The sequence below is a fragment of the Gavialis gangeticus genome, unplaced genomic scaffold (genome assembly GCF_001723915.1).
Source record: "Gavialis gangeticus isolate Ggan-Ray unplaced genomic scaffold, GavGan_comp1, whole genome shotgun sequence".
NCBI classification, from domain to species: Eukaryota; Metazoa; Chordata; order Crocodylia; family Gavialidae; genus Gavialis; species Gavialis gangeticus.
Window position 1 is genome coordinate 1,895,828 of NW_017729006.1, and position 11,801 is coordinate 1,907,628.

An 11,801-nucleotide genomic window follows, 5' to 3' on the forward strand; every position below is an offset into this window, starting at 1 on the left:
TTTTATTGGATTGTTCTTAAATTTGTCATATGCACTATGTAAGTGCAAAGTATTCTATGTTATTTTATTGGACTTTTAGAATGCCAAAAATCATATATCTCAAATATTTTTTCAATTATTCAGGGTTTCTAGAATGTATTGATATAAATGCTACAGATTCCATAGAAATCTCCCCAGGAATCACTTTCTGCAACTGTTTGCTACTTCTTTCCAGTGAACACCATATACTAGCATCTGTGGAAAAGTGTTGACATCTACTGTATTTCAATTAAGTTATAATCTGATCTCAAATGAATGGCGCATGCATTAATATCTGAAATTGTCTCTTACAGTTGACCTCTTATTATAAAAACAGTACAGTTTCCTTGGACAAATATAGCATAGAATAACAATACCACCATTTCAGATTAAACTGGAAGGAACTGCATACTCCAAGGTACCCATAGATGTTGTAATCAAGGTTAGGTATGTTTACATACAGATCAGCAATTGCTTACCACCTGTGCAGTATCTATACTGCTCGGTGACAGACAAAATATATTATCACTATAGCCACAATGCTGTGTGAATTCTTATGCTTATGTACAGTGCCACTGATTTAAATGGGATGCTGGGTGTCTTAAGAGTCAGCACTGGTAGTTTTTTTAAATTTTTGTTTTATTTACTTATTTATTTTGCTAGAAAAGGGCTTAAAAGTGAATTCATAGACATTTACTCTGCTGATAAAAAACAAAAGGCGAAAAGGTACGATATAAAAATGCAATACTGTGCTTGATGGCCTGTAGCGCACATAAATATGCTTTCCCATAGCCATTGCTAAGAATGAAAAAGAATTATTATAATAAGAACAGAAACAGATGTTTTTATGACAAAACAGGATTCTAAATTTGGGGGATATAACTTAACAATCAGGAACACAACTAAGTTAGGCAAAGTATGATGCACATGCATTGAGATACAGGAGACAATGACTGAAATACCATAAACCTAGAGTACCTAGATTTAGACTTGAAGTGACTGAGGAATAATAAAGGTGTAAGTATAAATGTGGAATTTTGAATAAGCATGAGAAATTAGGAGTATTAAGCCTTTTCCTGTTCCCAATGAGTCAATTTCTGAAAACCTGCCCAAAAACATCTCCTGCCAAGACTGTGCATCTCAAATAAAATCTCAATTGCCCATTTATTCATGCTAATACTAGTTCCATGCAGCTACCTTAGAATGAGCCCTTCAGTTTTTTTCCCCAAAATGTCTCATGTTTCAGGAGTTAGTTGTATCTGTTTTGTATAATGGAAAATACCACATTAAACATTCTGGTAATGGATCTTCTATTTTATCCACAAGGATTTCTACATACTTCTGTTGATGTGTAAAATCAAAGAAATGTAGGCCTGGTAGAGACCTAGTCCTTATACCTTCACCTAGACCAGTACAGGCCAAACCTTTGTACAGGCATTCCACAAGTTAGCGCCACAACCTCCCCAAGTGCCCTTCCCTTGTCCAATTTGCTGCTCTGCTTTCTGCTTCCTTTCATGTGCTCCTTGCCCAATTTGCTGCTTTGCTTTCTGCCTCCTTCCCTCTCTGCCCGTGTGCTGCCTATGCCCTCCTCCATCTGCCACATGCCACACACACTGTGGCTGCCTGTGCCACTTGTGGCATGTGTGATGTAGGCTGGCCACTCTGATCTAGACCACCACTTGGATGTTTATCTAAATTGCTCTTAAAACCTCAACTGATGGGGACCTCAATCCTTATAGTCATTCAATAACTATTTTATACCGATCCTAATATTCAACCTAAATCTTCCTTGCCGAACAATAAGTTTACTACTTCTTGTCTTGCCATCAGTGTACAGGGAGAACTTGTGACTGTCCTCTTTAAACTACCTTCCATTTACTTGAAGACTTATTATGTCCCCATCTCAGCCTTCTTTTTTAGACTATGCTGATCCAAATCTTTCAAACTTTCTGCATAGTTCACACTTACCAAGCCTCTTACTCTTGTTGCTTTGCTCTTGATACTCTCCAATTTGTCTACATTTTTCTTAAAGTGTTCAAAATTGCACACAGCCCTCCTACTAAAGCTCCCCATGGCTGAGTAGAGGCAAAATAATTACTTCTCTTCTCCTAAATATGACACTCCTTTTAATACATCATAAAATGGCATTTAGCTTTTCCTAATAGCATCACCTTGCTGGCTCACATTCAGATTTTCATCCACTATAATCCCCAGACCATTTATTTTTACACTGCTGCCAAGTCAGTTATTCTCCATTTTGTATTTGTGTGTTTGATTTTTCCCTTCTTAAGCATAGTGCTTTGAACTTGTCCTTATTAAATTTCTTCTTAAAATTCTCCAATTTATCAACATTTTTTGCAAATTCTAATCCTGTTCTCTTAAGGGTTTGCAACTTCCCTCATAAGCCTGGTGCCACCCACAGATTTTTCAGCTGAACACTATTCCATCATGGTGGTTATAATGAAAATATAGGAAAACGCCAAACACAGAATGAACCCCTGTTGAACGCTACTAGATACAGTCCCCTGTTTGACACTGAATGATTACTAAGTATTCTATCAACCATTTTTTCAACCAGTTGTGCACCATATAGTAATTTTACCTCAACCATATTTCCCTAGGTGTTTATGAGAAAGTCACATAGGACTGCATGAAAAATCTTACTGAGGTTAAGATATATCACAGCTAGCTTCCTCTTTCATCCATTACTTCTCTCATCAATTATGTCTATTATCCTATTACAGAAGGAAATTGGATTACTACAATTCATTCTTAATAAACCAGTCTGGATGGTTTCTTACCACCTTGTTACTCTGGTTACTTATTAACTGAATGTTTAATCATTTCTTCCAGTATTTGTCCAGACATCAACATCTGATTAACTGGTCTATAATTCCCCGGTTCTGATTTCTCCATCCTGACTCTCTATGCATCCTGCAATGTGATTGGCCAGCAGAAAATCCTTTGAGCATTTAGAATGCTCTTACCATCAACTTTATGGCCTCAAGGATTGGTGCCAGCAAGACTGGAACTAACTGTATCGGAGTGGTGGATGGAAAAACAAGAAAAAAAGATGACTGATAAAGACTCTCTGTGACAAATGTTCAGCTCATAGTTTTTTGAGAGCTTTACTGCTGTTGCTATTTATGTTAAACAATTGTTTCTGGCTAGCATAGTTGGAAATACTTTTTCATTGTTTCATAATGGAATTCTAGTGCTATGCACAAGTCCAAATCCCTGCCCGAACTTCCAATCATAAGTAAACTGGATTATCATTCAGAGATCTCCATTGCAGAAGACTGAAAAGAGGGAAAGAGTCTATGGTGTAAGAGCTAACCTACTTAACAGGCCGTTGCTGCTGAAGATGTTACTTTGCTAGTAGGTCTACCTTTTTGCTTATGAGTAGCTCCCCACTAAATCAACTGAGGTTTATTTCTGCAAAAAGCTTACCATTATGGCTCCAATCCAGCCAGGGGTTTAAGCATATAATAATTCTCATTGACAGTGACTGCATGTATAAAGTAGAGCACATGGTTACCAGTACGCACTTTCCAAATTAAGGCCAAAGTACTCAGCAGCTAGTATACCAGCTCTTGAACAATTCATGCTTATAGTTAAGCAAGCTTTGTTGGATTGGGACTATACCAAGAATGCAAAGACTAAATGGAGATCGCTTCAGAAAGTCATTGCCCAAAGCAGATTCAGCAGAACCTGCTTTTGCCAGTTCAATGTTCTTTCTCAGCGTGGACAGATACTAGTTATTTTCTCATTCCTCCCTTCTCTTGTGTGAGAAGATTTATTTTAAACAGAAATATTGAACACACAGCTGTCAGGAAGATTTATAGATAACTTCTTTAGAATGAATCTAAACAGTTTGAGACTAGTGTACTGCCTTTTCTCATTTTTCTTTGAAACTTAATTTTGAGACAATGCAACCAGAAAAAATGTTCTTCTAGTCTAAAAGAAATCTCTATCAAAAGGGAGAAGACTCTGTGTCTTGAACGAAAATGAAAAATCCAAAAGAACAGTTTTTTGTAAACATTTTCATAATACTGTCATACAGTAAGTAAATGGAGTCTCTATTCATTACTGCCAGGTAAAACCTATCTCTGGTATCTAAAAATAAAGTTTCATCAGTAGAACTGCTGTAGAGCTCTGGGTCACAGAACAAATATCTATTTGTTGTTGTTATGGCTTTAAATTACATTCAGCAAAATCCTATAGAAATGAAAAGTAGGTTCAGTAAAATGAAAATGTTTCTTCATGTGTGTAGGTTTGCCATTCACATAGTACAGTACCACAAATCAAAAACTCTTTGTGGATCACTTCTTTTCTGGGAGTAACTTAACCTGCAATATTTGGTTTCATCTATTCTGTTGGTAATACTGGATGAAGTTTACACTTCTACAAGAGGCTCTGGAAATTGCTTTGGGAACCCACCCACAAACAGTGTGACTAGAGTGCGGCAAATCAGATACCCGCCCTGGGTACCAAATAACTGGGGGGAAGAATCTGGCCAGTGTGTATACAGTATGCAGTACCCTACACCATCCTCTGCTGTGGATTCACAAATGGAAAGCATTGTGTATCTCATTTTACTTCAATCAGTATACACCTGCAATAAACAAGTACACATAATTAAAATGATAGTAAGATGGTCAACTTACATCAGAATTAAATCTCAGCTGGCAAATGTTGCATGATATGATTTGCTTTCGTCGATGAGGAAGAGGAACCCCAAATGTATGATTTATTACAGCTTTCTGAATTGGGTCCATCTGTAAAGAAAGGAAGAGAAATAAAAGCTCTTCTGTTCCATTGGACAGCTGCCTATGCCACTTGCAGTGTTAAAAAGAAATCTACACAGTGCCAATCCATAGCATACATTATAGCAAATATTTTTTATTTGGAAATATTTCTTTTTTATTACTTCACAGTAAAAATAAAAAGGAACAAAGAGGAATGAGATTAGCAACCTCTAAATGCATTTCTTTAGTTACAACCCTAAAAGTGCCAATCTCACTTTGCTGAGGGAAGCCGAAGGAAAAAACACTGAGCATGTTTTCCCACCAAAAATGCAAATCTGTATTTTTACCCCAGGAAAAAATAGCTAACTAAATAAAATAAGACAACAAAAAACTAGAGAAAAGGAAAAAAGGGGAGGGAAAGAAAAATTATTGAGGACATATAAACAGCTCAAAACAGTGGGGTTGTTAGCTTGGTGCACATGGTGACACAATTACCAAATATGAAAATATTCAGCATCTCCCTGGATTCCAGAAATGGAGCTTTTATATAAGGCAATTTCTGTTTCTGTAAGAGCCAAGGTAAATTCCAAATTATCCTCCAACCACCTGAAGATTATTTTTTCATCCATTTAAATAAACCTATTTTCAGATTTGTGGTCCTTCTTTAGAGAACACATCTACAAGTTGAACCGTGGCCCCTAGCACAATGTAAATGGGCCTGACTCAAGTAACTCCAGCAACAGTTAATGGGGAATACTATCCTACCCTCTTCTCTAGGTGATGGACATGAGTATATAAGTTAACACATGACTGCCTTAGCAGCTACATTTGCATTTTTCTTGTGTCAGTTGATTTGTATTATACTCTTGCTTCTCTCCTTCCCCTTGTGCCTTTACAGAATTATGTGCATTGGGCTAGGTAAACTGTCTTGGATGGGGAATGATTCACATCCCTGTTGGCTTCCTGCTGATCTAACTGTAGGCTGTATACAACCTACCTACACCTTCATTGCACTGCTTCAGCAGTCCAAGACAGTGACAAAGACAGGTGAGCCTCCTTTGATACCGCTGATCAAAGCTATGTCTCTGTATATTGATTGAGGGGGAGCTGGAATACACATAATCTGGCCCAGGTTTTTATTACAACAGTAGGTCCAAAAATTAACCTATTTTATGGCTGTGTTTCTGCTATGCCCAAATTTTTATGAGAGCAGTTATTAATTTTGTACAAAATTCTGCTGCAATAGCTGGGAGGGGGGAGGGTTGGAGTCTCTGTTATTCAGGATGTAAAAAACCTTATAAGCTCATCTGGTTAGGTGAGCAATCTAACATTTTGGCTCAAAATTTCAGAAGTACTCCAAAGATTTCAGCTCCAATGTTGAAATAAGTTTCTAGAAAACTACAGGTCAAAGTGGATATTACTTCTCCCCTTTTGACAACAAATATTTGAAACTATTTTTGATTTTAAAATAGCTTTACAACAACATGTGACTCACTTGTTTAAGCAACTGGTGATCTTTGTCTTTGAATTATTTTATTATAGGCTTTTACAGAAATTGCCTTACATAAAAGTCAGCATCTGGGTCATTCAAATCCTGTCCATGATGCATCCTGGAAAACTGCATGTATCTCTTATATTTCTGTTAAGAAATGAAGCTGGTTTTCAGTTAGTGCATCTATGGTTCAGGCAACATAGAAAATACTTGGTAAGTGAAGAATTAGGGATTTTCCTGTGAGTAATCAATGATTCGTGGGAATTGCAGTGGTAGACAGACAGAGCCTCTTTACCTTTATTGGTATTAATCTAGAACTTCTCAGCATTAAATACTGTATCAACTCATGGCTGTTCAATGGTCAATATTATGTGGTTAGCTCATGGCAGAAAATGTCCAGATGATTAAAAAAAATGGGTTCTGCATACAGATGTGGGGGGAGGGTTCACTGAACTAGCCACATTGATTTTACTGAACAAAGCTCAACATTGTGGGTGTTTATAAATTTGCCAGCTTAATGGAGCAGTGACTGGGACCTGTGGGTGCTACTGCAATAAAAATAAAGAACAGAGGTTAAAGCTAGATTATATCAAACACTGCAATGATACCATGCTTCAGTGCAGTCGAATAACCTTGAATTCTGATCTATGCAGCATGTATGTGATTTCTCTTCATGTTGTAACATCATGTTTGAAAAGTTGATGTTCCAGTGTAACATAGCCCAAAGCCAGAAAGGACACAGCCCTATGTGAAAGTTACATAGTGAAAACAATCAACCAGTGATAACTTTGCATTTAGGAGTCCATTCCTGAGTGAGGGGAGCTGCAGGGGGTGGGGGAGACAAGAGAGCAATAGCCTAATTGTACCACTTGACTTTTAATACCAAGACAGAGCCTCTTTACTGATAGAACTATGTTTCATATTCATTGAAGCTTTGGGGACTTTAATATTTTGGCACTGCTTCACTCAGTGTTGCAAGGCCCACATTATTTAGGAGTTTAAATCCCACTGACTTTGAGTGCTATATAAGTCATTTTTGAAAATGAGTCAAGCCTAGATTTATAAAGCTATTTAAAGCAGTGTTGCTGAGTTAAGCAATGGCTAAATTCCTTTAAAAATATGGTGTTTAATAAAGTAACCCCATACTAGAAATTTGAGACCTTTTGTATTCATTCCAATACCTCAGGTGGTCTTGGGATATTGTAGCCTGGGTACACCCAGGGGGGATGTGCCCTGTCCTCCAATGGCAGTGGTGGGGGTCAGGCAGGGTGCTGATGGAGGGGCCAGCTACTAGAGCAGTTCCCTCTCTTCTTTACAGAACCAGGCTGAGACTGAGTGCATATATACAGTGTATTACTATAATAAATACTTAAGATAAAACATGAAATATTTACAATACAGTTTAGCATATATCACTACATATAATATCCCACAATTCACATAAACCATATAACTTACAACATATATAATAATTAATACATTGAACAAGATAGCTAAGGTAACAACACGATAAACACATATGGGGACTCAACTTATATAACCCAAATAAGTTAATAATATTTCCTAGACCTACCAAGTAACAATACAAATATACATATTAAACACATTAAGAACATATAAACCATACAAACTTCCTTAAAGAATACCGATAGCTATATAGACCTTGACACAACAACAATCACCCAAAATAAGGAGTGCACTCAGTACCTCCCCGAGGGGTTTCCTTGGAGCCCCTCCCCTTTAGGGCCCTGGGATCTGAGGGTGGAGGCGGCAGACCCTCCTGTCCCATGCCTGCCTGCCCTGTGGGGCCTGCTTCCCCAGCAACTCATGCTTCCTCTCTGAAGTAGCCAAGGCTCGTCCCCTAGAAGCTGATCCCATGAGAGCCTCTCTCCAGCAGCGCCTTTGGCAATCCTTAATGGCCTGGCACCTTACACTGGGCAGCCCAGGGCTGTCTCTCTCTCATGGGAGCCAAATCCTTACAGGCTCTGGTTCCCTGGTTCTCCCAGGTCCTCCCTTTCCCAGGCTGTGCTCTGGGTACCAGGGCTTTTTTAGTTAAAGGCAGAGCCGCACTGCGGGGCTCTGCGTACTCAGCCTAGGGCCAGGGCTAACTGCAGCAGCCACAAGCTGCTCCCAGGCAGGTCCTCCATGAGCTGACTCTCACACTGGGTGAGGCCCGAGCAGCTGTGAGCTGCTCCCAGGGCCAGCTCTCCATGTGCCGATCCACACACTGACTGCCCAGCCACTTGCTGGGTTTGCAGGCTCAAGCTGCCTCGAGCGGCTCCTAGAGCCTGATCCTCATGTGCCGATTTGCACACCATTGAAGCTCAAGTGGGGTCCTGAAGATGGCCATCTCTGGAGCTCCTCTCTCTTTGCTGTCCCTTGTTGTCTCTCTCCAAGTGTGCCAAGCACACTCCCCTTTTATACTCTTCAGGGGCTCCACGCCCAAAGTTCTCCAGACCTGGCTGGCGCAGTTCTGATTCAGGTCCAGCTGCACCTTGCCCCCTTCCTTCAGAAAAGGGTGGGGGCATTGCTTCCCTTGTGCTGCCTCCGGATTGGTGGGTGGGCTCCTCGATCCTGGGGCTCAGCCCAAGCTTTGAAAAGGTAAGCCTGCTACACTATGGAAAGATAAATACATACTCCAAGTCTGTGTACATCATTTTTGTGTACCAATCCAGACCACTACAGAATCAGGATAAAGACATGCAGTTTTCCCAGAATAGCTCACACAGTAAATAGATAGCACTGCACATTACCAATAAGTGGCAGAGAATAAGTAATAGCCTGTTCACCTTTAGCAGCCAGCTATACTGGGATAGTTATGGGCAAGTGATAGCTAAAAATCAGTATCATTTATACTGCTAGGGCTATATTTCTTATTATTTCAGCAGTAATTTCCCCTGGGAATGGTGAGGTTATCCTAGTTAAAAAGGTTTGCATAATCTGTCTGATACTTATTTACATTTGTTTAATGCCAACTGCACTGGTATAAAGAAGATATCAGGTCAGGCCTTCAAGAAAGATTGCAAAATCTGAGCAGCCATGCTTCTTTGCATCTTGCAGCTGAACACCTTTTCTTTGAAACACTCTGAAATCTTCAATCCACTGCTACAACACTGAAAGTAAGTAAGTACACAAGCAGGAAAAGTTTGTGCTGCTTGAATCCTTTCTTAGAAACTTTTTTCTTCTTGCTGGTTCTAATCCTTAAAAGACTTCTTTATGCTCCTTCCTCCTGCTTGTCTGCTCTTCTGTCTCACTACAAAACACCCTGTGCTCCACCAATCACACCAGCCTGGAATATCTATGTGTTCTCTTCTCAAATACACATCCCCATGCTTCCTTCCATGTTGCCTCTAAACGTGTAGCTCATCCTCCCTAGCCTAATCTTTAATTCAACAACCTCCTCAAGACTCACTTTTGTTGAGACACCTTCAAAAAAGCAGACAACTAAAAATGGGTAGTTTTGGCAGCATTTGGGGAGAACTGATGTTATTTATTTATAAAAGAAAAAAATAATTCCAATATTTGGAAGTAGCAAGCTGTGCATACGGCTGACCTATATGATCCTGTAACTGTTATCCTTCTGTCCCAATTATACCCAACTCTTTCCTACACTCCCTTGTGTTCTAATGATAAAGAAATAGTATGCTCTCCCAAGCAATGACTTTCTCCCTATCTGCATATTCAGTTCCTGCTACAATACGGTCTGATTGGGCATATCTACATGAAATGCCACTTCACTGTAGTGATTAGCTACAACGACATAGCTCATCACTATGGCGATGTAACATCGGTGGGCACAAACCATGACGCCGACACTGCTGCATCTCAGTAGAGTCAGAAATGACCCGTTCAGTGCTGGGACTGTGCAGTAATGGCAGTATTTGTTTAAGCAAGTACTAAATGACTGCACAGTAACAACTGCACAGTCTGGCACACGTGTAGACGCGCCCATGGTCTTTGGCAGCCCTGAGCAATAAAAACTACTCCATATTCTATTTGCATTCAGTATCTTCTGTCTTTCAATCAGTAATATTTTTTAAAAGCCTAAAGAAAGCCAAAATAAAGATAAATGTCAAGTTTTATAGACATCATGACCATGGAATTTGGAAACTAGTCTCACCAGCCAAAAGACGAAGATCACAATGATTTACCAAGCACAGCTTATCTGATTTTCTTCTCTCTACTCATACTTCAGTGATACTTTCAGATTATCAAGCAATTTAGACACTCTGGGGCAAAGCCTGTTCTATTCATTAGGCATGTAAGTGGCACTTAGATGAACCTGTTCCACCCAGCAAATCTACCCTGCCTTCTGCCTAGTCCGCCCTGCCCGAGTCCCTTAAAGCCAACAAGAAGATGAAGGCATGTTATCTTGCTGTAATGTGCAAGGAGAAGGAAGGCTTTTCAGTACTCAAGCAGAGTTAAACAGGATCACATTTAGAGGCTTAATAGGTGGAGTAAGACCTTCAGTCCTTGTCTTTGCTAGCGTCATACATGACTACAGTTTCAATGCCATCACCTGGGAGCTCACAGTTTTCTGATTCAGTTCTGGAATGAATTGTCCTCTGCCTCAATTTTTCCCTTTTTGTTTTCCTCCACTTTCCTACCTTTCTCTTGTAACCGTACCCCCCACACCCGTTGCCACCTCCCACGTATGCACCATCCTTCTGGCTCTCTATATAGAGGTATTACAGAAACTAGGTTCATTTGTGCTTGTTTAACAGATAGTAGCCTAGATTGTCAACAGAAACATGCACAAGCTGTCAGTGAGTTTCGGAAGTACCATACTCTTCACAGATCAGGGCCAGCCATTCAGGAAAGAAACACTTAGAGTATAATACAAAAGTTGCTTCAATGATCACTAGGTTGGAACAACTAATTTCTCAAGGATTTGAGCATATTCACTGATATGGTAAGGATTTCAAGTTAAAGGGGGGCTTCAATTTCTGCGGGAACTAATGTCTAAGCACTAAGTTTAATCAGTTTGCAGAAAATTATTTTTGCAAGTGGTAGATTTTGATTTGTTTCTTCCTAAATAAGGAATCAATATCCCTTCAGATTTTGTCTCTTTCTCATTCCTAATATCAGAAGTACAACTGCATCTTTTCTGTCTTCTTCCTATACATCTAGACCTCTAGCTTCTGCTGCCAATAAAAGAGGGCCCTATTATGAAAGTTATTTGCGCTTGCAGTTCTATAGGCAAAGTGTTCTGGACAGTCTCCAAAGTGATTAAGAAAAGCTGGTTCAAATGCAGGAATCCCTTCTTTGCCAATTGCTCTTTGACACAGCAAGTCAGAACTGCTTTTCTAAATATAGCTCTATAAACCCAGATCCTAATAAAGTCAAGGCAGATAAGCAATAAGAATGAGAGTGCTTAAATAATATTTGGCATTATTATTTTTTCTGGAGATTTCATTTTAGAATTCCTGCCAATCCATGAATTTCCAATAAACATTAAAAAAAATTTCTGCAGGAGTCAAGAGAAGTTAAAAAAAAAGGGGGGGGGTGTACTGTGGTCTGTGAAACATTGGAAGGCATAAACT

General features: G+C 39.4%; 1 protein-coding gene across 5 annotated transcripts in view; it reads right to left on the minus strand.

The window, feature by feature from the left end:
• ZNF385D (zinc finger protein 385D) overlaps positions 1 to 11,801 on the minus strand; it is a 933,534-nt gene that overhangs the window by 214,421 nt on the left and 707,312 nt on the right. For all 5 annotated transcript variants that reach the window (XM_019508749.1, XM_019508750.1, XM_019508747.1 and 2 more), the window contains one exon: positions 4,686 to 4,796. In XM_019508749.1, the coding sequence (XP_019364294.1) occupies positions 4,686 to 4,796 (111 nt within the window). The remainder of the gene's footprint in view (positions 1 to 4,685; positions 4,797 to 11,801) is intronic.